Source organism: Sprattus sprattus (assembly GCF_963457725.1).
Source record: "Sprattus sprattus genome assembly, chromosome: 3".
NCBI lineage: Eukaryota > Metazoa > Chordata > Actinopteri > Clupeiformes > Clupeidae > Sprattus > Sprattus sprattus.
The window spans coordinates 2,181,005-2,206,531 of record NC_137922.1 but is presented as its reverse complement, the minus strand read 5'-3'; the positions used below and the strand labels follow the sequence as shown (position 1 = coordinate 2,206,531).

The 25,527-nt window shown below is 42.9% G+C and overlaps 3 protein-coding genes across 4 annotated transcripts; 2 read left to right on the top strand and 1 right to left on the bottom strand.

The window, feature by feature from the left end:
- The first annotated feature begins 2,133 nt into the window (after positions 1 to 2,133).
- nadk2 (NAD kinase 2, mitochondrial) lies at positions 2,134 to 10,427 on the top strand. Of its 2 annotated transcripts, none has more exons than XM_080835715.1 (12): positions 2,134 to 3,422; positions 3,756 to 3,844; positions 4,064 to 4,152; positions 4,317 to 4,398; positions 4,648 to 4,731; positions 5,025 to 5,161; positions 6,283 to 6,367; positions 6,751 to 6,846; positions 6,966 to 7,021; positions 7,105 to 7,158; positions 7,353 to 7,476; positions 9,349 to 10,427. In XM_080835715.1, exons 1-12 carry the CDS (start codon positions 3,183 to 3,185, stop codon positions 9,485 to 9,487), a joined length of 1,275 nt encoding a protein of 424 aa, XP_080691841.1. In that variant the 5' UTR covers positions 2,134 to 3,182; the 3' UTR covers positions 9,488 to 10,427. The 2 variants fall into 2 exon arrangements, with proteins under 2 accessions (XP_080691841.1, XP_080691840.1); XM_080835714.1 differs by having other exon boundaries at positions 6,703 to 6,846.
- Positions 10,428 to 11,297: 870 nt separating this feature from the next.
- Positions 11,298 to 17,367, bottom strand: skp2 (S-phase kinase-associated protein 2, E3 ubiquitin protein ligase; the record flags this gene model as incomplete). The annotated part of the gene is made up of 10 exons (XM_080834570.1): positions 11,298 to 11,499; positions 12,008 to 12,115; positions 12,312 to 12,363; positions 13,263 to 13,390; positions 13,627 to 13,725; positions 14,296 to 14,430; positions 15,297 to 15,440; positions 15,605 to 15,716; positions 16,057 to 16,289; positions 17,354 to 17,367. The coding sequence occupies 10 exons, from the start codon at positions 17,365 to 17,367 to the stop codon at positions 11,298 to 11,300; spliced, it is 1,227 nt and encodes a 408-aa protein (XP_080690696.1).
- A 467-nt stretch (positions 17,368 to 17,834) lies between these two features.
- Positions 17,835 to 24,423, top strand: smarcb1b (SWI/SNF related BAF chromatin remodeling complex subunit B1b). The gene is made up of 9 exons (XM_080835717.1): positions 17,835 to 17,964; positions 18,383 to 18,494; positions 18,607 to 18,715; positions 18,975 to 19,112; positions 19,449 to 19,576; positions 19,930 to 20,096; positions 20,617 to 20,807; positions 22,648 to 22,779; positions 23,923 to 24,423. Exons 1-9 carry the CDS (start codon positions 17,881 to 17,883, stop codon positions 23,960 to 23,962), a joined length of 1,101 nt encoding a protein of 366 aa, XP_080691843.1. The 5' UTR covers positions 17,835 to 17,880; the 3' UTR covers positions 23,963 to 24,423.
- Positions 24,424 to 25,527: the final 1,104 nt, after the last annotated feature.

The following is a 25,527-nucleotide window of genomic DNA, read 5'->3' as shown; positions in this document are numbered from 1 at the left end:
AGATGTTCTCAAAAGACAAATAAATGGCCCATTATTACTGAATGGCCATTATAATATCCTGACCTGAGCTAAATCAGCCTGGTGTACCCCGTGTGTTTGGATGTATGTCCATATAGGACATCTGTCTGGACCCTTCTACAAATATGTTGTCAGAGAACTGCATTCTAATCCATGGACAATAAAACACCTTGAGTAATGGTTCAATGCAAAGTCAGTTTAAAGCTGCGTGAGAAACTGGTTCCCTAAATATTGTGTGAGTGCAAGAGGTCAAGCTTAGAGACATGTGTAGCCACATTTCCTATCCACAAACCTACCTGAAGCACTTTTAGCCTAACGGCAGCTATAGGTGGCAATTTTAAACTCACCATGGTGAATCTCCTCTCATTTTTTTTTTAATATTTGATGTAAGACAGCATGTTACCAATGAGTATTTTAATTAAGCATCAACTATGTTCGGTACACTGCTGTGGCTCAGAGTTTTTGATCATAAAAATAAAATGATAGGTGAAATTCTAACACGAAGAAGTTTAAGAAAATGACATGTGGTCTTGTAGCCTTTGTCCACCATTTTAGTTATTGGATAAAATATGGAAATTGTCAACTAAGTGACCCGTCAACTAAGTTACACCTAAGTAAGTGGTACCTTAGTACTAAGTAACTTAGTTGACGGGTCACTTAGTTGACAATTTCCATATTTCTGAATGTCATCAGACATAATCACCTAATAATTGTCATAAACAGTCTACATATCTTTCAACACACATTATAAACCTGGTTTAACCTTCTCACTGAACAGATATTTAAGTATTATTTCATTTTTTTAAACATTTCTACTGGTGAAACTGGTGTAACTTAGTTGACAGTTTTGGAGGTAAAAGCATAATTTAGGTTAAAATATATATCAAAAAACAGTTCATGTTTAAGCTTTGCAGCCAACAGATATGTGCCACTGACAGGTTTAACTAACTCAGGGCTTTGTTTGTTTATTTGAGGAAGAATAAGGTCCATACACTTTTTTGTCACCATCACCCACAGAATGAAAACTATTTTCTGTGTCTCCTGTCAGGGGATGGGACCATGCTTTTGGTAGCCAGTAAGGTTTGTGACAAGAACAAACCTGTTCTCGGTGTGAACACCGACCCCGAAAGGTGAGGAATGTGTGATTTTCTCCCCTTAAGTAGTGAAACAAGAATAGCGTTTTTGTTCATTGAAGAAGAAGAAGAAGAAACTGTTGGAGAACAAGAAATGGTAGGCCTACAAAATGTCAGGTCAGGTGATGGGACCATGCTTTTAGTAGCCAGTAAGGTTGGTGACAAGAACAGAACAGACCTGTTCTCGTTGTGGTCACTGACCCTGAAAGGTGAGGATTGTGAATACGAAACAAGAATAGCAGTTTAGAGAAAAAAAATCGCTGGTACTATAGGCTAGTTGGGGTTTAAACATGCATATGGTCTTTCCCTATGCCAATGATGTGTCTTTCTGGAACTATAGGCCTACTGTGTGTTCACTAGAGCCTATCCCTGACCTTTTGTGTGTGTGTGTGTACAGGTCAGAAGTGTTCCGATTAGGGACTTATTTTGTAGGTAGGCTGAACATTGCGACTTTAACAAACATCCTGCAACTACTCTCAAACACAAAGGTAGCCTATATAAGACTGTATATATATATATTTTTTTTTAAAAAAAAAACGTTAAGCTACTTGGGACCCTACTGTGGTCTACGCGGGATAACTGATAACCTGAACTATGAGCGTTCCTCCTGTTGGATTTGTTATGAGAACTTTCAGCCTGCACCCAGTCTGTTCTGGTTAGACAGGATCTGCTTGGTCAAGGGACTGATATAACATGTGGATTTCAAAATGTAGTTTTCAAGGAGGAACCCATACTTGAACTCAAGGGTTTACAATAGTTTAGCACTTAAATCGCTAGATCTAATCAACCATATAATTTCCTGGTGCTTAAAATCATATTTGAAAACACTCATATTTTGTGGCGTTTGCAGGGCTGTAAGAATTTCATTAACCAATCACGCCCCTGTGCGTCATTTGTCTGCGCACGAGCTGTACGTGACACAGAGGTATGGCGACGTACATAGCCAACAGCTCAATGCTTGTTTACTGTCGCCTCCACTGTCCACTATTTCTGAATGCAACTGAAAGTTGAATCACTTGTTAGGCAGCGCCTTAACTGGTGTGGTTTCAAGTGCAGCATCCGCTCTGATTTTTACAGATCGCTTCAAGTGAAGGGATAAGCTGATGGAAGGACACTGTCATTAGCGCATTGTGTCCAAAGTTAAGAGATCAATTTTGCATTTGACATTATTACCTAGTCAGCTAACTTACAAGGACTTGCTAGCCGGAGAGGAGTGGTGTGGACACTTTTGAAAGCTAGCTAGCTTGCTAGCTGTCAGGCAGTTCTAAGAGTTGCACGGCAAGTGTGTCTTTCGTCACTTTCTGTTGTTTTAGTAACACAGTAGAAGGTGTTAACGGGAAGTTTACATTAGGGTTGCCTAAACTGTCCAGCTATATAATTAGCCATGTTAACGCTGTAGAGGGCATCTGAGGATAAGCAAGGTTGTATATCAATGTAACGCTAGTTGTATTTGGACAGACAGTTCGCGAGGAATAAAGCTAACATCGGCTAGTCAATGATGTCAATTAAGTTACCGTCTATCTCAAACTTTTCCTCGAGCACTAGTTAGCTACCTACTTAGGCAGTTAGTTAGTGTTGAGATCAATCATACAGATTCGATCAACAAATGGGTCAGGCACCTGACTTTACATATGTTTTGTAGCACCGTCTGATATGCTGTGTCATAGCATGCGAACAACGTTTATAAATAATAAGTAAGCTATACCATTCAGTTAACTTAAGTAGATGCCATTTGCGTTACACTTCTTTGCAATATTATCCAACGTTTATTATAATTATTAGAAGATAGGAAGCGATAGTGTATCTATTTCATTGTTTTGGACAGATTGCGTCAACAACTGACAGCATGATTTTGTTGTTTTAAGGCACGTGGTATGGGACACCTCATTCATAATGTGAGTTTTGTACAATGTCGCACCTTTAGTGGGTTGTAAGAGGTCGGGATTGATCCTGGGGTAGCCGTTTTGGTAACTTGCTAGACTCGATTTCGGTTATTCAAAAGCCATCGTTTGGAGGATTTCAGTCAGTATAATGAGTTGTCAGACTTTCAGGACGCTGACAGGCTTTGGTCGTCCATTTGTAACGTTGTTTAGCGGAGGGTCTTGCTGTGGTGGTAATGTATGCCTGACTAGCATACGCAAGGTTACGACGCCTGCAGAAAGTGGCTTTATGCCAGCTAAAGTAGCGGTGGTAACAAAGACTACAAGATACGAGTTTGAGCAGCAAAGATACCGATATGCCGGACTCTCCGAAGAGGATCTGAAACAGCTGGTAAGGTTAACTAACATTTTCAGCTCCAACTTAAGTTGCGTTTTCACTGCAGTTTGCTTTATTTGTTTTCAAAAAAGGGGAATGTTTAAAAAGTCACAGTGAATACACCTGAAAGCGTTTTCTTGTCTAACAGTTTCCTGGTGTGGTATTGAAATTATTTACATTTTCAGGCCACAACTGCAAAATATAAACATAGGTAGTAAACCAACTGAAACAAAATCAAGATATACAATCAAGAGTGAAGATGCTTGGAACGCAGAACAGACATATTTTGATATGCTTAACCTGAAGGTCTCAGTGAATAATAATGATGTTGTCATTTGGGTTGGGTAGCTTGCATTAAAAGGATCCAGCTACAGTGGACTTTTGGAAAGGCACAACATCCACACAAGCAATGTTGGACACATCGTGGACAATTTGCAGTAAGATGGACAGATGACTGCCTAGCTTTGTGTTACTGATCCTCTTGGGTATTTTTAAAAAGGCATTGTTCATTTAATAAAGTATGATGCTTTTGACATGAAATATCAGATTTATATCAAAGTTTGAAGTCGTTAGTCAAAAAGTGTTCTTCAGTTGTGTAATGACAGTATTTCTCGACTATTATATTCTGTCGTGTCCCTCCATCCTGGGTGCTGCAGAAAAGAGGGGATCGAGGTTCGGGTGGTCAAGAGGGGGGAGTATGATAAGAAGACCGTGGAGTGGGCAGATGCCATCATCTCTGCTGGAGGTTTGAAGAGAATCACATTGATTTACTTTTACTAGGAGCATGCATATGGAAACCCCTCTGCAAACCACTAGACCATTTTTCAGTTTATTGAAGAAGAAGAAAAAAACTGTTGGGGAACATGAAATGGTTCCAGAATGAAAACTATTTTCTGTGTCTCCTCTCAGGGGATGGGACCATGCTATTGGTAGCCAGTAAGGTTTGTGACAAGAACAAACCTGTACTCGGTGTGAACACCGACCCAGAAAGGTTAGGAATGTGACATTTTCTTCCCTCAATTAGCAAAACAAGAATAGCTGCTTAGAAAAGATATTTTTCGCTGATACTGGGCTAGTAAGGTTTTTAACATGCATATGGTCTTTCCCCATGCCATTGAAGTGTATTTCTACTGTGTGGTCACTAGTGTCTATCCCTGTGTGTGTTTGTGTGTGTGTGTGTGTGTGTGTGTGTGTGTGTGTGTGTGTGTGTGTGTGTGTGTGTGTGTGTGTGTGTGTACAGGTCAGAGGGTCACCTATGCTTGCCAGTGCGTTACACTCATGCCTTCTCTGAGGCCTTACAGAAACTGCGGAGTGGTGACTTCAGGTATGTGCCACCTCTGGTACCAGTTCTGTTTGTGAGGAGGTGGACTGCCTCAGGCTTATCCAACATACAGGACTGTTGCACTGGATCAGTTTCCCTTCGACTTAGCTTGTCATCTGCCTTCATGTGTGACATGCGCTGTCTGTAGATCCCTGCCCTACTGCCGTGGTGCACGTTGATATAGTGCCTTGTGGGGTTGTTGCTTCCTAGAACTGCAGTGCTTATTAATAAACGCTGGTTGATTCCGAACCCTCCCCCCCCCCAATTTCTGAGCTCATGCCTGCCTTGTCCACCAGGTGGCAGTGGCGTCAGCGGATACGTCTGCACCTGGAGGGGACAGGCATCAACCCCATGCCTGTGGACCTGCACGAGCAGCAGCTCAGCCTGGAGCAACACAGCCAGGCCCACCGCATCACCACCCAGACAGACAACTGTACGTCACCAAGGACACACACACACACACACACACACACACACACACACACACACACACACTAACACTAACTCTAACCATGCTTGGAAACAATAGTATGCCAGAATGATATCAATTGGTTCTAACCCTGTAATGTAAAACGTGTCGACCTATTCTGTCATAAAATGTCTTGTCATAGTTCCTGACACTCAGTGCTACTCACACGTATTAAGGCAGCTTGTTAGTGTTGAGAGATCAATCAGACAGATTCAATCACTGATTATTGATGATTATTGATGCTTTTCCTAATCCAGACACAAGACACACCCACGCTTGATGCTCGAGAGCACATACACACAGAGGAGAAACCATGCAAAGAAAGACATAGGTGTATTATGTTCAAATACAATAATTAGATGCGGTTCCCTTTGTTATGTGTTATTTTAAGTGTGTCTTTTCCTTCTTTCTTCTTTGGAACAGCGTGTAATTATTGCATCCTGACATAATACAGCTTTGTCTTCTAAAACATGGTTTCTCCTCTGAAGAGTAATTGTTTAAAATATGTGAAAATATATTTTTAGGGAACCATCTCTTAAATGTTTTACGAATGAGTTGTTTTATGAAGTGATGTATAACATTTTCAAACTGACACCAAGAGCATACTTGCCATTACCTCACCCCTCCTGGCAGTCAGTGTTACAAACAATGATGACTCGTTTATGCTTTTCAATCTCTAGCTTGCCGTTACATCCCTAGTAAGTAGTATTTATTGTTACACTAGAGGTCTCTACTGCTAGTAGCTTGACTGTTCTCTCCCTTGCATGTCGCTTTGGACAAAGCATCTGCAAAATGACTAAATGTAAATGTCTAGCACCGAACAGACATTACAAGCCAATATCTGATGTTTGAAAACACACAAACACACATATCAATAGTTGGTTTTAAGTGTATGTTTTGTGGAACAGTCAGTAATTGTCACATCCTCCCCCAATACACCTTTGTGTATTTAAGTATGGTTTCTCCTCTGTAGAGTTGTGTGTAAATTCCCACCTGTCTGTGTCGGTATGCAACATCTCACGTGGGCATTGTCCTCTGGCAGTGCCAAGCTCCTGGTGACCGGTGTATATGTGTGTCTGAGACAGGTATTAACGATGGCAACTCGGGGCCCCGCCTGCTTCCAGTCCGTGGCCTGAATGAGGTCTTCATTGGGGAGTCTCTGTCCAGCAGGTAGCTCCCTCCATCTGTGTAAAACCATCAGTGGAACACCCGCCACACAGTAACACCCACCACACAGAAACTCCTGTATATGCCCCCTGGTGGCTGTACAGAGGGGTGCCACTTGTGGTGTTACCCAGAATCCATATCACCTTTGCAATGTCACATGTGTTTTGAGTGATATCTCATCTCACTTAGTCCTGTGCGCATTCATGTGTCTAAGCATGTGTGTCTTTCATTAACCCCCCCCCCCCTGGTGAACCCCACCACCAACTACCCCCCTCTCCCCATGCATTGTACCTGTCCATGGGGCCCTGCGCTCGCCTGTGGATCTCCGTCGGGCACAGGGGGAAGTGTTTACCCCTGAATCCCCATCTCACCCTCTCGCTCCATAGGGCTTCCTACTACGAGATCTCCATCGACAACGGGCCGTGGGAGAAACAGAAGAGCTCTGGCCTCAGTATCTGCACGGGAACCGGATCCAAAGCCTGGTATTAGAACACTACCTGGAGAACCTGATGATATTCAGTGTATATTGATCGTAAGAAGCGCTTGTTGAGTCCGCTGAACAGAACTCATTTTTTTTTTGCATCTTCAACTTTGTTGGCAGGTCTTACAACATCAATAAATTGGCTGAGCAGGCTGTTGAGGATGTCCTCAAAATAGGTATGACTAGTACGAAGAGTGTATAAGTTGAAGGCACTTTACCAAACAGCACTAGATTTTATGACTGTGATGTCCCCTTACAGGTAGAGCCAAAACTGGCCTGGATATTCCTCTCTACGATGAGTTTATTAGAAGTGGTGAGTTTAACCATTTTTCTCAACATTTTATTCAGCTTGTAACTGTTCTTGTATTCCATCAGTCATTAAAGAGCAGGAGACTTGCATGTGTATGTCTTTATAAATGAGTAAAAGACATTGGATTGCAATACTTAGGAAGAACATGTATGTGGGTGTTCCACTAATCAAGGGGTGTGTTTTGGGGGGGTTGTTAGTGACGGAAGAGTATAACGAGCATTTGGTCTTCAACCCGGAGGACAGCAAGTTGTTCTTCAGCATCAGGGAGCCCATCGTCAACAGAGTCTTCTCAAGCAGCCGTCAGAGGGGCTTTGCCACCAGGTGAGCTGGTAGCATGAGTGCTGGGCCTGAAGGAAGATGGTGGAACTCTTTTAAAGGCCCTGCTCTCATCATGCCACGCAATACATACAGTACAAGTACATTTCTAAACTCTTCTTTGGCTGTAGGTAAGTGGCTAGAGCAGCTCATGAGAATTGCCATTTCCATTTCATTGTGTGGGTAAAGCATGAACTACAGCCGTGGGGCAGCCGTGGTGAGCAGGGCACCTAACCCTGATCACTGCTCCCCGGGCGCCACCAATGGCAGCCCACTGCTCCGGGTTAGTGTGAAACATCACTTCACTGTGTGTGTGTGTCACTTCACTGGATGGGTTAAATGCAGAGGTGGATTTCAGAGTGTGTGTGTCTACACCACCTCTGCCATAGAGAGGACTTACACTTTCACTTTCACTACTGGATGAAGTGAAATAGGAGGCTGTGAAGGCAGACTTAGCTAAATGAAATGGAAGTGGAAAGGAACATATTAGGTTTGCGGAATTTAATCTTTTCCACATTGGTTGTCAGTTGTCGCATTAAAATGAGTTTCAAGTATTCAACCCCTATGAAAGTCATCACCATTTTCACAATACCAAAGGATGCTTGCACAAATATTCTCAATCAGTATTTTCCATTGCGAACACTAATGCTGTTGTATATTTCTAAATGTTAAATCATTTATTTGTCTACTAAAATTGAGAAAAAAAGAAATTACAAACTGAAATTAATATGAACTAACTTATATTCTGCTTGCATAAGTATTTAACCCCAGTACATCAATACTTGGTAGAACATCCCTGTGCTGCTATAACAGCCTTTGTCTTCTTTGTCTCACTTCAAGGGTCTATTGAAGTGAGACAATGCCAGTTTTGCACATTGGTCTGCAGTGTTTTTTCCCAATTTTCTTGTAATACTGTGAAGGATTTATTTCCATTCATTCTACCTTCAATACTTAAATGTTTCCTTGTTCCTGCATAGGATTAATATCCCCACAACATGATGTTGCCACTTCCATATTTCACGACTTGAATTATTCTTGGACTTGGATTAGTTTAGCAGTGTTAGATTCATGCAACACATAGTGCTTTGAGAGTTTGTTAAAAAGCTCTATTTTGTTCTCGTATGACCATAAAACCTTCAGCAAACTTCAGGCATGTTTATATATTGATCTTCTAAAAAGAATGGGTTCTTTTTGCCACCCTCAAGTAGATCTTAGAAGAAGAAGCATTTTGCAGTTGTTATAAAATGTATGTTATGCTTCTCTGTATTAGTTAGGGCCATTAACTATCATTAACTACTTGTGTGCGTTCTGACATCATTTTTAACAGTAGACATGCTGCTCTGTTACGCTCAGGGTGTGTGTGCTCTCACACTGCTGACATTAAACCTCACTGCTCTGTTTCGCTCAGGGTGTGTGTGCTCTCACACTGCTGACATTAAACCTAACTACTCTGTTTCGCTCATGCTGATATTAAACCTAACTACTCTGTTTCGCTCAGGGTGTGTGTGCTCTCACACTGCTGACATTAAACCTAACTACTCTGTTTCGCTCATGCTGATATTAAACCTAACTACTCTGTTTCGCTCAGGGTGTGTGTGCTCTCACACTGCTGACATTAAACCTAACTACTCTGTTTCGCTCATGCTGATATTAAACCTAACTACTCTGTTTCGCTCAGGGTGTGTGTGCTCTCACACTGCTGACATTAAACCTAACTACTCTGTTTCGCTCATGCTGATATTAAACCTAACTACTCTGTTTCGCTCAGGGTGTGTGTGCTCTCACACTGCTGACATTAAACCTAACTACTCTGTTTCGCTCAGGGTGTGTGTACTCTCACACTGCTGATATTAAACCTCGCTGCTCTGTTTCGCTCAGGGTGTGTGTCCGCTCGCGCTGCTGGGACGCCTGCATGGTGGTGGACGGAGGGACATCATTCGAGTTCAACGACGGCGCCATAGCAACCATCAGCCTGAATGAGGCAGACCAGCTGCGGACAGTCGTCCTCCCTGACTGAGCATGTGCAATGCCTGAAGACCAGAAATATGCTGAACTGTTCTTCCAACAGGGGGCGCTAGAGAAGTGTCTATGGGCAGGAAAAGAATCCATTTATCACATGGTTTGGATGGGGAGCCTGTCATCAATGGAAGTCTTTTCTTCAACCCTATGGTTTTACATTTTAGTGAACAGATCATCAGTTTTGACTCCTTTTTGTGTGCCGGGATGAGTTTTCTTTTTTTAATTTGACTTTTTATCACGTTGAGGTGTAATTCCATTGTTCATCGGTATGAACCGTGTTAGTATGGGACTTTAAGGACTGTTACAGGGGTATCGAAGTGTTGGTCCCAGAGTTGTTGCCTTCTGCTCACTGTCAATACGTCATAATCCAAACAGAAACCGACCTTTGCTTGCTTTCTTTTTGTTGTTGCGCCTCAGCAAAGTGCTTCAGTGGCTCAGGTTCTTTCCCCAAGAGGGTCGTCCTGTTGAGGTCACTTTGTGTTAAGCTTTGGGTGCCAAAAGGCCATATAGTCTGTAAACAGGCAGGACTGAAATCTGTTCAAATTATAAAAAAAAAATATATATATGATTGCCAAGTGCTACTTGTGTAGAAATTCAGCCGTTTGAAATAATATATTGCTTTAGCTAGATTTGGGTATAATGAATGACTTTTTTTTTGCTTTTTCTTCCACTTGTGCCAATGGGGTTTCCCTGTCAAGTGTGACCTTGAGGAATCAAATCCACCTGATAGTTGCTGCTCCCAGAGCTTCTGGGTGTTATCCAAACCTGCTAATGATCCATATACTTTTTTAAATCAGTACATACTTGCATTGTTGTTCCAAATCAATACCTTCCCTTCCTGATGTCTGGATGTCCTACTTCTAAGACACTGCCATGCATACTGTGTACTTGATGCAAGATTAAAACACTTTGTTTACTGAAATTGTTACATTATATATTAAAAGGGATGAAGTAAATGTTGTTTTGTACTTGACCACATAAACAAAAAAATACAATATGTAGAAAAAGTTTATTTACATTGACATGAACTTCATGAAGTCAACAAAATACAATCAGTTCTTGTAAAATGAATGGTAACCACCACTTTGCATGTAACAGAGGTTCATTTCTGAAATGATCCATGTTCCCTACATGAACATATCCTGTCACCCAGGTATGATGAAATTACATTCTACTACAGGCTGACATGTTAAACAGTTGACAAGAGTGCACTGTACAACTGCAAGGGGCAATTTCTTTTACCATCTTTTGAACACATAGCACTTCATTCAAAGACCATTTTTGGAATGCTTCACTGGGTATTTCTTTAAGCAGCAAGGAATTTCACACACCTCCAGTGTTCTACATAGGGAAGGCAGTTTGAACACAAGCAGTGGCACATCTTCACCAGGACGCTGATTTCTTAGATTGTCCAACACATCAGGGCAGAGCAGATTAACCTTTTAAAAAAAGCCAGTCGGGATGTGTGCTAAAAACATATAATCATCTTTTTGACGGCCACAACAATATAGTAACAACGTTGGATATTTTGAACATATCCACTAAAATAAACTTAAAATTTCATTAAAAAGTTAACATGGTTAAATCGCTGTAAAACTGGTGTAAAATGTTTTCTACCTGTAGACCAGTGAAAACTGCCCTAAAAACACGATCTGGAATGACATTTACCCAATTAAAACAGTTTTTTTGGTATCATCGATAAAACCATATTAATCCCTTATTAAGTCCTTGGTCAACCCTAACTAGGCGAGCTCAGGTTTTGGTCCATTTGTTAAACTCCCACTCTCGTCACCTTTGAGCTGGAAGTACTAGAGCTTGTAGACCAGACGGCAAGTGTATCCCCACATGGATCCCGCGCATCGACCTGAGGGAGATGGCCTGGCTATGTTGCTGAAGCGTTGGGAGTTTATGCGCAGTTTCGGCAGCTCCTTCATCAGTGCCGTCAAGTGGTTGTCTTGCACCAGGCCAAACACCTCCAACGTCTGCAGCCCCTCAAACCGCTCAAAGTCGCTGCAGAGACACAGAATAGGAAGACAATATGGGTGAGTCATTTCCTTTATTGGTCAATCCACCCTCCCGTCCTCTCTTATAGCCTAGCCTCTCCCTCTACTAAAGCAATGAGGAAGTAATGCAATGAGGAATCAAGGACAGACATACATGATAAATATAATGTGCTTGCTCACACACACACACACACACAACTTGACACAGCAGCACCCTCTCTTGCTAGACTTAACAAACGATCGTTATATATAGCATATAAGAAACTCACGACTGGTCAACAAACATTTACTCTATTAACAATAACTTATTCTGAATTGATGTAGGCCTGCTTTATGTCAACATCTATGGAACAGTTTCTATACCTACCATCCTACAGCTGTTGAAATTCGCTGGAATACTCAATTAACAAATCCTGTTACCAAGGTGTTGTAATGTTTTATTGACATGACCTGGCATGAGTGTATTGCTGTTTAAACGCGAGCGAGCGAGCCTGAGAGCGGTTGTGTGTACTCACAGCAGGGCTGCGGGGTGGATCTGATAGCAGCGGCTCAGGCCTAGTTGTCTGAGGGACGGCAGCTGCTGCAGGACAGGGAAACTGTCTGTCGTCACTAGAACGCTATCACTGCACCAAACAACAAACACACACACACGAGTCAGTGACACCAAACACATTCAACATACACAAGAACTCAGATAATGTGTTCCTGAGTTCTAGGGTAAGCAGCTTACACACACACACACACACACTCTAGTCACCAGCATATTCCTAGCAACTCACACACGCAACTGAAAGTCTAAACCAACATCTCCCTCCTCACCTGAGGTCCAGATTGACAATGTTGGGACACCTCTCCACCAGCCTCTGGACATCTGTTGCAAAAGGGGGAAAGATTGTGAGCACACATAGTGCTGTGTGTCAGGACTCCTGCACCTACTTATGCCCACAGGATACCAGAGGTCTCCCTAAAATGACTGTTGGCATCCTTGTAATGCACTGTTAGGGGGATTTGTTTTTATAATAAAGCATAAAATTACTGTTGGCATCCTTGTGATGCATTGTTAGGGGGATTTGTTTTTATAATAAAGCAAGCAATATGCGTTGGTACTCTTAGGCCGAATAGCAAACTTCAGGTTCAGTCGTCCCATCCACCTCATTCACTCGTGTGAGTGACAGGGTCACATAGTATATACAGAATGCTCGATCCCTGTGCTGGTTTACTAGCCTGGCCATTACCAGCCTGTGACTCCATTTCATTCCGTCTTTCAGTCTGGGCCAACCCAATGCATTTTGGTTTCCGAGATGGGCGGGTGCTTATCTTGAGGTTTAAAATCATTGGAGTTCCCTTAACCAATCAGCAACGTTTAGTAAGCATTCGGTAGATTAAACTCTTCCCAAAGCCAGTTGGGAGAAGAGCTACGACGTCCTTTCCAATCATAAAACTTACAAGAAAATACTCTTGTTCTCCTTTTAATTTTCTGATGTTCTCGAGAGTTGAGACAACTTTTCCGATAGCTTTTCGTGTCTTTTCCTCCAAGGCGAGTTTTGCGTCACAGCTCTGAACTGTTCACTGATTGGTCCTACAAAATGTTGAGTTCTGGAGACGATTGTCAATGGGGTTGGGCCAGACTGAGTATGAGCTTGAAATCAATTCAGGCGGAAATACGTAGGCTGGTGTCACCAGGCTACTGATTCACAGTCCCGAGCTCAAATTCATTCCAAACAGACTTCCTCTCCTTCCTCAAGGACATTAAGCAGTGATGTTGCTTACCCTCCATGGTGAGGTTCTGCCGGTAGCCACTGATGTTGAGCTGGGAGATGGAGGGGGTGACGTGGCACACCACAGCCTTCACATGCTCGGTGCTGAAGTCACACCAGGACACGTTCAGCTCGGTCAGCCTGCAGATCAAGGGGAAGACAAGGGTTCCATCAAAGTCAGAGCCTGGCAAACCAGCCGACTTGCATGGCAGACACATTCCAGTGCCTGCCATTGGACACAAAATGTGACAACACTAACTATACTGATGATATTAGCACTGTACTCCTGTTTTAACTGTAGTGTTCAAAGTGCAAATAGTACGGAGAAGGGCTATTAAGAAAATCTGATCTCCCAATGTGGACATGCGCCATTTTACCGTGTGCAGGACTGAAGCATGTTGGCCAGTGTTTCAGAGGAGAAACCTGAACAACCACTTAGGTTGAGGCGCACCAGCTGTGGATTTTGTGCAAGAGACCTGGAGGGCAGAAACAAACACCATCACAACCTTTCCTTCACACCCAGCATCTCCGTCAAATATTCCTCAGCATTCAAGTTCCTTATATTCTCTGTATAATTTTGGGATACCCAACAACGGTTGCAGCACCAAATGTGCATATCCTTGCACTACGGCTTCTTGCACCAAAATACAAACCATTCCCTCAACTTAACAGCTTATGGCCTCGATACAGTACATATGTATTTATCTCAAGCTCTCCTTTAGCACTGGCCTATAAAGTGTAACAGCATATCTGCTGCTGCACCACAGAACAGTTTGGCTCTAGTCCATTAAATATCAAAAGTACAGCAGGGCTAACTGGCTACAGCATGGAGACTATGTGGCTAGCATTGGCCGCAGTGTACAATAAGACATGTGCTATGGCACGGGAACATAATATTTAAAGTTTACACAACAGAAAAAACGGACAGAAACTGATGAAGATAATGAGTAGGTGGCAAGATATAGACTATCTACATGTTTACAACAGCTATTGCCAAGACAAATGATATCATTTGGTTTACACAAGGGTGTTAAGTTTGTACATACTGTAGAATGGCATCTGAAAGAACAAGCCCCTCCAGACTGAGGTTCTGGAGCTGGGTGCAGCGGGAAAGGATGTCATCAATGGCCTCAGGGGAGACGGTGCAGCCAGAAAGGTCCATATGCTGAACCCGCAGCTCTCTGTGGGCAGAAGGAATCATAGGTCACACTTTTAAAGAAATACACTAGTGAGGAAAGAAAGGCACCTGCAATGGCTATGGCACCGGAACTATAGTTAGTGCACTACAACTACGGAATTAAATACATTTATCCGTATCAATAGTTCGAATATTACTTGTCCGTAATGTTTTTTTTCCACTGTAGAAATAGTATATCTGCTGTTGCCATGGACACAATTTCTGTATATTTCCTCTCAGTGGAGAGGGCCAAAAAAATGTCTGGACTAGAAACAGATTCGTAGCAGTAGGGCCAAACCAATAGCCTCCTCGAAAAATCAAAAATGGTGACCAGATGAGGGCAAGTCCGTTCATGTTGTCAAGACAACCAGTCTCGAAAAAAACTCACCTGTGGCTCACTAAGGGTTGCATGTTTTGTATGTGATGAAATGTTTCAATTCAACAATTTGCCATGAGTCTTTTATTAAACTCCCATATTCTATGCCCATACTTCAAGTATTAGACTAGCAACTCAGGCTGTCAGAACTTACTCTTTATGGGTAAAGCATGGCTCTCCAATAGAAGTATTAGACTAGCAACTCAGGCTGTCAGAACTTACTCTTTATGGGTAAAGCATGGCTCTCCAATAGAAGTATTAGACTAGCAACTCAGGCTGTCAGAACTTACTCTTTATGGGTAAAGCATGGCTCTCCAATAGAAGTATTAGACTAGCAACTCATGCTGTCAGAACTTACTCTTTATGGGTAAAGCATGGCTCTCCAATAGAAGTATTAGACTAGCAACTCAGGCTGTCAGAACTTACTCTTTATGGGTAAAGCATGGCTCTCCAATAGAAGTATTAGACTAGCAACTCAGGCTGTCAGAACTTACTCTTTATGGGTAAAGCATGGCTCTCCAATAGAAGTGTGTGGGCATCGTAGTGTCAGCGTCCCAGCAGACAGCACCTGGCCAAGAGCAGAGCCAAGTCGAACCTTTCCCTCCAGATCCACACTCTGCCAGAGGGACTCATCAAACCTAGGGCCCAAACAACAAATGCCTGAATCAGTACACCAATATGCACAATCACGTCAGGCCATAGAAGAACTCTGATATACATTCCCAAAAAAGAATGACATCAAGGGACCCATGTTTCTGTAGCTCAGTTAGTTAATCAAATAGTGGTAGACAACATCACATACGCGAGCTGGTGCCAACGTTTGCAGACCCGGGAGGTCCGGAGCAGATCACGCAGGGAGAGGCAGGAAAGGATCCTCAGCAGCAGCTCATCAGGAAGAAGGTCCCAGCATGCACCTACCACAAAGTGACAACAAACATCAGAAAACAGATCCAGTCATAAGACAGGACAGTTTCATAGGCAGCGATTCCATTTAGTTTCACATTTAAAAGATACTTTGGTGATTATGTTCATCGAAGACATCAGGATCGAGTGAGGGTTAACATTTAGAAAATTAGTTTTTCCCCCTTTACTGCTGCATTGAGATAGTTGATAATTTTAGTACCTGTTCTCTAAAAGCCAAAAAGGTGTTGATCCAGGGGGGATACCGTATGTCATTACCTTACTTTAAAATCCTGAAATATACATAATCGCTAACCAGGCATTAAAAGGGACATTACCAAAAGACACACTCACCTACAGAGTCTTTCCGCCTCCTGGGCCGCCTTGCCAAAACGAACTCGTTTTCTTTACCCTTGTCTGTAACCCGTGGGTGTTTATGGGGTGGCGACCAGCTCTGAATTAGTTCCTGTGGAGTATTTTCGGCATCGAGACATGCAACGTGGAGTCGTTTCTGCCGTTTACTTTTCTGTGAGGCAAGCAGGGAGCCCTCGAGATTTTCGGTCAAGAGAGGGAGCTCCTGAAGGGGCCTATAGCACAGCAGTGAAACAGAAACCGTCAGTCAAGGTGTGCCAATCAATACATTTGTGGTCAATGATAACGTTAACTTCAATATGATATGATTACAAAAAAACCGTCTATGTAGTATTAAATGCGCCTATGTTTAGGGTCGATAGAAGACGTAATAGTATGCCACGAATGCGCGCAAACATGTGGCGCCGGTGATTAAGCGCCAAGCGAAATCCTCCATGGAATCACCGATACTTAAGTTAACACTTTTGGAGAACATACAGTTTCACTGATTGTTTTAACGTGCATCATGAACAGTAGATACAGTGACAAAAAGTGAGGAGTCTGACAGTGTGTGTGTGTGGTGGTGAGCTTAAGCATCTTGCTATGGCTAAGTATTAAAACATGAGACTGCAAGCTTGGCAGGCTAGGGCTTGCCGCCAATTGACACCTTATTTATATGTTTATTTGTGGGCCCATGGTATAGACTTAAACTTCAACTGCAATGCAAGTAGTTTTGCTTTGTGGACATTTACTAACCGTGGTGCCCGCCATTATGCTAGCAAGTGAGCTGTTTAGCCCAAGAGATAGCACCGACTAATCGCGCCATAAAAACGTATTTCCCCTTGCCATATTAAAACGAACTTATAATTTACTGAAAGGAAATAGGTAAGTAATAAACCCAATACAAATTACATAAGACCGAATTAATAAATTAAACATGTGGTTCAGATTCCCGTTACTTGGCTATGAATATGCCTAGGAAAATTGAGCGCGCAAACACAGGTTCGATGGAACTCCTGCTAAATGTCATTTGTGCTTGGGCTTCTTTTCAGATGCATGATCACAAATTGTATTGTGTCTGGTCTGTCTGGATTAGACTTAATAAAAAGCCATTTCATATTTTCTCCAAAAAATATAGAATTTGATGGCTACCGTTGCGTTGTCCTGAAATACATTCTAGTGCGGCTTGGTGCAGGAATAACGTCACCTATTGCATACATTCTAATACACGATGTATCTATTGTGTTGCACATGTCCATTACCAATAGACATAAGAAGATAATCTGAAAATAAATTGTACCTTTCCAGCGACATTTTAAGACGTTTAAAGATCCTCAAACTTCACGCACGTAACAACAGCAGCAGCGGCAGGAGCATAAACCTTTCACCTCTCAAGCGGGACGATTTAAACCTCCCGCACACTTCCGCTTTCTTACTTCTTCTATGGTTGGGCGGGCTAGTGTTAGAGCTGCGCATGTAAACAACAGTCCAGAGACCACTGCCCCCCTGGGAAGATCTTGTGCAAGTGGGACCGAAAATGTAGACCAAATAAGTTTTAACATGTTTGTGTAGACGGCAGGACACTAGCCAGTGAGTTTATTATAATGTACGGTAATAATTTACAGGTGTGATATTCAAGCAATCCCGAAGAGAAATGAGGAAATTAATTATAAGTAATTAAGGCGCTTTGATGGATCTTTTCCTCCACAAATATAGGTGTCAGTAACACGCTACAGATATCTCCCATATCCTGCAGCAAAGTCAAACGAAGAAGAACTAAGGGAGTGAGTGCGCAGACGCAGCAATTGCAGCAAGCTAACTGCTAAGATGGCGCTAAGTAAAACCTTTGGTCAAAAGCCGATCAAATTTCAGCTCGAGCAAGATGGGGATTTCTATATGGTTGGATCAGAGGTATACAACACTTAATCCACGTTGCACTAGTTTATTTGTTTGGAGTCACTATGAAGATTAAAACGAATGCGATTTTAGAAATCTCCGCTGGCATTTCCCTCCAGCTACCTCTTACTCCCTTTGTTTCCTAATTGCTTATAGATCACAATACGCTCTTTGAAAGAATGAATGAATAATCTGTCAGCCTGTTGTGATTGAACGTAAGCCTGATTTCATTTGAGTTTGCTCAGTTTTGAAGCACCTCTAAAAATGATTAAAGGTGGATGTTTTCTAACAGGCCTGTTGTTCAATGAAGTCAGCTAGGTTGGTGTTAGCTCGCTAACTTTAGCTACCAAATGACAACAACACTGTATCTGAGACTTTACCTGTCGCTAATGTGATATTACTGGTCCTCTAAGAGTTTATTTACTGCTTTCAGGTTGGAAACTACTTGCGCATGTTTAGAGGGTCCTTGTACAAAAGGTACCCATCATTGTGGAGAAGGCTCGCTTCTGTCGAGGAGCGAAAAAAAATAGTTGCCTCATCACACGGTAAGCAAACGTTCCCACGTGATCTGTAATATATCTAATTTCCTTCTGATCCCCTTTCAGTTGAGTCTTATTATGTATAAGTCTGATGTTTCTAATGTATACACACCTTTAGCCACCAGCGTGACACTGCTAAAGGCCTCGGAGTGTGAAGAGATCTTTGAAGGCAACGATGAGAAATATAAAGCTGTGTCAATCAGCACTGAGCCTCCTGCCTATCTCAGGTAACTCTACATGAAGAATGACTGAAGTACAAGATGGTAAACAATATTTGTACAGTGACAAGGATGTAATGAACCAAATGTCTGGTAGCAAAAAAATAACATGTACAGTAGAGTGGCACGTAAGACCATAATGCACAGAGAAACAGTTGCTAAAAGGTCAGAGGGAGTGAGGGTGAAAAGGTGATCAGGGGGTCAACACCTTTCCCTAATTGTATTAAGGCCGTGTTGATGACATGTTGCCCATTCCCACTTCTTATAGGGAGCAGAAGGGCAAGCGGAACAGCCAGTGGGTGCCCACCCTCCCCAACAGCTCCCACCACTTGGATGCTGTACCCTGCTCCACTGCCATCAACCGCAACCGCCTGGGCCGAGACAAGAAGAGGACCTTCCCACTGTGGTGAGAGTTCATAGTTCTAGAATATCTTGGGAATAAGTGTCTCTTTAATTAGAGGGGTCTAAAGAGTTAAAGTTGTAAACTAGCAGTTTAATTCGGTGTTAAAAACAAAGATTTCCATTAGAGCAGTCTGAAATGGACAACTCCTGCTGTTGAACAAATAATGCCTATATGTAAAGACAATGATACCGTAACAAACATGGGTTTCGTACACACTCTTGACTGATTGTTGTACACACTCGTATGCTGTGCTGGTGCATGCTGTCTCAAAACCAATGGGTATGACCACACTGATCACTGGTGTGTTCCCTGGCCTAACACTGTTCTCTCCCTCTGTAGCTTTGATGACCACGACCCTGCCGTGATCCATGAGAATGCCTCTCAGCCTGAAGTTCTGGTTCCCATCCGACTGGATATGGAGATTGACGGGCAGAAACTCAGAGATGCTTTTACCTGGAACATGAATGGTAATCATGATTTCTGCCAGTAAATCAAATAGAAAGACAACACTATACACTGGGCATTATCAGGGAAGCACCCATTTTCAAGTTTCCTTTGTCCTTCACAATTGTTTTTAATTAATGTGTAAAACAGAGATGTCAGCAGGATGACCTTAAAGACTTTGCTGCTGATAGCATCTGGTAGGATTTACTGTAGGGATCATTATTTTCTGTCATTTAGACCTGTATTCCCATGCATAGCCTAAATACAATCCTTAAATACTGTACCTAAATATGTATAAATTGTTGCCTTTATTCAACTCCGGTCCATGTATTTCATGCCTCTCTATCTCTATCTATGTTCTCCTTCCTCCTTTCAGAAAAGCTAATGACGCCGGAGATGTTTGCAGAGATCCTGTGTGATGACCTGGACCTGAACCCGTTGACCTTTGTTCCTGCTATCGCCTCTGCCATCCGCCAGCAGATGGAGTCCTACCCCACCGACAGCCTGCTGGAAGAGCAGTCGGATCAGAGGGTCATCATCAAGGTGAGCGTGTTTGGATATGAGAGGGAGAGAAAGATCAGTTCTAATGTCAAGACTTGAGTGTTTTTGCAATAGACATACAACACACAAAATCACAGGCAATTTCTGGGACACTGAAAATGAGACCAAGTAAAGGACAGCGCGAGTTGCTGCGCATTCAGGTGTTTGTGACAAGGTGGTCATTTTATATGTCTTTTGTATGTCTGTCTAAGAGCTCCATATGTGAGTGTATCACATTCGTGTATGGCTGAGCAGTTGCTCAGCATCATGATGTGTGTGTGTGTGTGTGTGTGTGTGTGTGTGTGTGAGTGTGTGTGTGTGTGTGTGTGTGTGTGTGTGTGTCCGCGCACGCAGGGGGCATGGGGTCATCGTGTGGGATTCTTCTGTTATGTCTGGCTACCTAGAAGTAGGCAGCAAGGCACACATGTTTATGGACATTGGGCTTCACTGACTTCCTGTCAGAAAGAGGCTGGCCTGTGTTTCTATCCCACGTGTGACCTCGTGTGTTCTCCTCTGACTGTAGCTCAACATCCATGTGGGGAACATCTCCCTGGTGGACCAGTTTGAGTGGGACATGTGTGAGCAGGAGAACTCCCCGGAGCAGTTCGCCCTGAAACTGTGCTCTGAGCTGGGCCTGGGTGGAGAGTTTGTCACCACCATTGCTTACAGCATCAGAGGACAACTGAGCTGGCACCAGAGGACATACGCCTTCAGGTAACACACAGACACAGACACAGACACAGACTTTGAAACTAAACCCAATGCATACAGGCACACAAATTCACGCATTCAAGGATGCATATATCTATATGTTTGTTGTGTACATGACAACTTGCATCAATGGAAAAAAGGGGACATTTCCAGAAATGGGCACAAGGAGGATCTTTCTCCATTCTTTTGTAATTACGTGGAGAATTACACAAACATCCATGCATACACACACACACTCTTGCACTCACACACCAATACACAGACAAAGACACACTCCTGTTTACACAGGTGCTCCTCCTCCAACTGTGTTGTCATGGAGACACACACATTGAAGCACTTAGCCTCTTGAGCTTGTATTGGCATTTGGCGATAGCTTAGAGCTGACAGGACAAGAGAAGGGGATGGAGGCAGTTAGGCTGTCACTCAGCAAGCTGTCACTCAGCGGGCCTTAAAATGGCTCCTCTTAATTAGATCCTGGTGGGCCAGCTAGCATGCACACGCACACACACACACACACACACACTCACACCTAGACTTTGTAGAACTCCGGATCTGACTCTAAACAGGCAATTGTGAGATGATTTATTGTGAAACTATGCTGACTTCCTTGATCATGCCGATATGGGGGACGTTTTATTTACGTTTCCACTATTTATTTACCATGTTGAAGCATGAAGGCACCATGGGAGATCTCTCCAGTGCCTTTATTTGGAAATCAATTTCATGCATCCATAGACTCTATCCATATAAAGCCTGTGGTGTATACTGCAAAGGGCCCTGAGGGTCTCTTTACCCACCGCGTGGATCAAAGAGGGTTTTTTATGCTCATCTTACAGATTCACAGATCTTGCCAGAATCTAGCATTGTCTGAGTCTGTGTGTGGTTTATGCCTTTATGGAGATACTAAATGATCTGTTTTGACAGTGTTTCTTCAGTCTTATGTGTGTGTTCCACCTCATGATTCCTGTCACAAGGTTAAAACATAAATTCAGTGACATCCTATGACCGTAAGCAGCGTTCAGTGTTAGATGTGTGTAAAAGTGGTCTTGTGGATGTCCAGCCTTTGACACACACACACACACACAGAGGGGACATCCTGTTTACGGGAAGAAGTCTCTTCAGATATATTCTGACTTTTTCTCCATATCCAGCTCTGTGTGTGAAAGACTAGCCAGCTGTTCACCTCCATCCTCCGGTCCATGTTGTAGCTTTAGTTTACATTTTATACATTACATGTATTAGTATACATTTATTCATACATAACTAGCGTCATTGAGGAAATGTTTCCAGTGATCCGTATGACCCTAAGGTGTGGATACAACAAGCCTTGTGAATCTAAATATTCCCAAGGTTTATGTGAAGTGGTGTACATACTTTGTTGCCATTTTACACATTTTGGCTCATAATCTGCCCTCAGTCTCAATGCTGTTTTAAAGTACTATTCATTATAGATGAGGCAAGTCAACAAAGACAAAGTAAAAAACATGGATTATCCGGAAAAGATTCAGGCTGTGATCAACTTCACATCCCTTTAAGCTGGTCCCCTCATTTAAGAACAAGGACCTGCACTTTAAAATCAACTTCGGAATGAATTGGAAGGGAGTGAGGATTGTGTTCTATTCTGGCAACAGCATTCTTAATAAGTTCTCTATAAATACCTCCAGTCTGCTGGCGACTGAGATATGGATGTGTAACAATTCTTGGTTGGCCATCAAATTTCAAATTCTTCCTCAACCTCCTGACAACCTCTTTTTGTGATCTGATCTGAAGTCAGTTTTTTTTTTGTGTCTTATCACATTCATTTCCTGATTGATTGTGACAACCTGCTGGCCGTCTCCTCCAGTGAGAACCCCCTGCCCACCGTGGAGATTGCCATCAGGAACACGGGAGATGCCGATCAGTGGTGCCCCCTGCTGGAGACCCTCACAGATGCCGAGATGGAGAAGAAGATCAGGGATCAGGACAGAAACACCAGGTGAGCGAGAACAAAAGGATTTAATGGTTGTTGGGAGGCTGAGTTTTTGGTGGAAAAATAAATAACTTGGAGAGCGCTAAATAGTACCTTCTCAGGGCAAAAAAAGAGAAAGGGAAAGAGATGTATAAGGAATAACTGACAAACACCAGGACAGAAACACCAGGTGAGCGAGAACAAAAGGATTTAATGGGGAGAGGGTGAAGGAGAGAGCGCCCAGTTGGGAGGCTGAGTTTTTGGTGGAAAAATAAATAGCTTGGAGAGAGCTAAATAATAGTACCTTCTCAGGGCAAAAAAAGAGAAAGGGAAAGAGATGTATAAGGAATAACTGACAAACTGAGACCCCATGCTTCAGTCGCAAAACCATTTTCCATCCTTGGAAAATCTGTGGATACTGAGGGGGTTGGCTGGGGGGGAGGGGGGGCATCAATTGTTCTGTAACACACATGGAAACAATTGAACCATAAAACCTACTGGTTCTTCATAATGTGTAGTTTCATTTGGTTTGATCGGAAGATGGATGGCTAGATAAACTGTGGTACCAAGTGGTTTCACAGGTTAGCCCTTCTCTTTTTTGGATCGGCATAGGTAGCAGCGAGATATTCATGACGATGTGATGACAGTGAAGTCTTTTTAATTTCATGGTCCAAGTCAACACAACCACTAATAGACTGAAAACCTCCCAGTCTGAATTACAAATTAGTTGTAATCAAGAATTTCTAGCCTCAAGCATAAAACGTAGAGATCTTAGAAATAAGATGACAGAAAAATTATCCAGACCCTTAAGGTAATTGAAATTTCCCTGCAAATGATATCTTGAAATGATCAGAAGCCTTGAAAGATTGAATAGAGGTATTTCAACAGCACCTGAGGAGAGGAAAAAAAAATTCCGTAACCCAAGTTGGAGAGAGATGTTGATACATTGACAGCTTCTGAGATGAAGAGATTACAATTACACGTTTTACTTGGACAAAACCCATAAAGCGTGAAATACACTCCTGCATCCTTCTCCGCCCTCGAAAATAAATAGGCGGGTGGTCGGATTCAGAAGGATTTGATCGTACTTACAGGCCCTATTGTCACATTCTCTAATAAGTGTCAAGAGCAATTAGTCACCTGTATGTGTGTGTGTTTGCCCCCTTTCAGACGCATGCGAAGACTTGCCAACACAGCTCCAGCCTGGTAGAGGACCAATTTGACGTGTTGCCAGCTCACTCCTGATTGGCTGAACCTCCTAGAGCTCTTCAACATCGCGCGCCCCCCCCCCCCCTCCTTCCCACACATCACATTCCGCATCTCTGCTCACGTCAGTTCTGGCAGTGGCACCCACAGATCTGACCTGTGGTCAGCCGAGCAGGACGCAACACTTCACCCAAAGTCCATGTAGTGGCAATGAGCCTTAGATGAGTCGTGGACCCGGGTTCTAGAATATCTAAAGGAGCCCGGTCCTATTACACGCCTTCCTACCAGTCCGTTCTAACATATCCCTTCCAACAGTAATGGGCACAGGGAAATGTACAGGCAGATGCGCTTGTCTCCTCTCCACAGATACATACTAGCAAGCAGCTATTTCTGGATACTCAGATATTACTGTGGTTTTGAAATATAAAGGTGGTGCTCAACATATTTTCTTTTCTCGTGAGTATGACATGGCTCTTTTTATGTGTGTAATTGAGTCTGTTACTAATAAACTTTGCTATGTTTTTTTTTTTGTTATAAATTGGTCTTGTGTTGATTCATTAAATGTTTTGAAATGAAGGACCATGTTCATTGTGGTGAATGATGAAGATAAAAGGCTAACGTTGCTGGGCTACCGCTACAGGCGACTGTTCCATCTGATTAGCAACTGCTTGTAAGCCGTAGAGCTCTTGAACACACCCTCTCAGCCAGAGGGAAGACTTCCACTGTGTCAGTTTGAAACCCAAGATGCTGTATCTTTCGGTGGTTGGCATGTGGTTCAAAGTCACAAGCGCCCCACTGACAACCACAGAGAGATCTGAGGACTCACGAGCTCCTGGAACAATCCGTTATAAAGCACCTCATTAGTGGTTTTACAGCTCATGAAGAAAGAGTACATTTGCCACCAGGCAGTATTCCTCGGCGTGTTTAGACTCTATTTATCTTAAACATCGATAGGCTGAGATCCGTATCATGTTTATCTTGGACTGTAAAGTATTTTGTCATGTATAAAGCCTTGAGATACATTTAGAAACATTTTAATTAAAAACAAGTCTAGCTTCATCCACTTGCAGTACACAACATTAGGGGACGGGGCAAAAACAACAGCCGTAACATATTTTACATGAAACGAGCAGCCAAAGCCTGACATGCCTGAAGTTGTAGAGGTCAAGTGCAGGAGTGGCCTTCCGAGGTCTAGACCAGCGCTGGCTTGTCTTCCCCCTGTAGGCGGGCGTCCACGTGTCTATGTTGGGCAACCACACATCATCGTCCCCTTAGCACTGTCACCTAGAGCGGGATGCACGCAGGTATGGGATGCCCTGATCAACCCCGCGCTTTCCTGTGGAATTCTGAAGTATGCAGCAGCAGTTTTGCCTCACTGTGATGAATCACGGCGAGCGACACCTTAGGCATTGTCGCTCCATAAAAGTGCTGTAGTTTCTGATCATTTGTCAGTGTAGCATGTTAAGATAATTGGGGGAAAATCACTGAAGGCGATGCAAGGGCTATCATTTGTCGAGCGGATTCATTCCACCGTTTCTAGGGACTGTCTCCTGAAGCGACTGCATGAGT

Bases quoted from the DNA above. Each gene is read 5' to 3' on its own strand.
- smarcb1b (XM_080835717.1), top strand. From the start codon at position 17,881: ATGGCGCTAAGTAAAACCTTTGGTCAAAAGCCGATCAAATTTCAGCTC. The intron at 18,495-18,606 runs GTAAGCAAACGT...ACACACCTTTAG, and splicing joins AATAGTTGCCTCATCACACG to CCACCAGCGTGACACTGCTA. The intron at 18,716-18,974 runs GTAACTCTACAT...CACTTCTTATAG, and splicing joins GAGCCTCCTGCCTATCTCAG to GGAGCAGAAGGGCAAGCGGA.
- nadk2 (XM_080835714.1), top strand. From the start codon at position 3,183: ATGAGTTGTCAGACTTTCAGGACGCTGACAGGCTTTGGTCGTCCATTT. The intron at 3,845-4,063 runs GTAAGATGGACA...TGGGTGCTGCAG, and splicing joins CACATCGTGGACAATTTGCA to AAAAGAGGGGATCGAGGTTC. The intron at 4,732-5,024 runs GTATGTGCCACC...CTTGTCCACCAG, and splicing joins CTGCGGAGTGGTGACTTCAG to GTGGCAGTGGCGTCAGCGGA.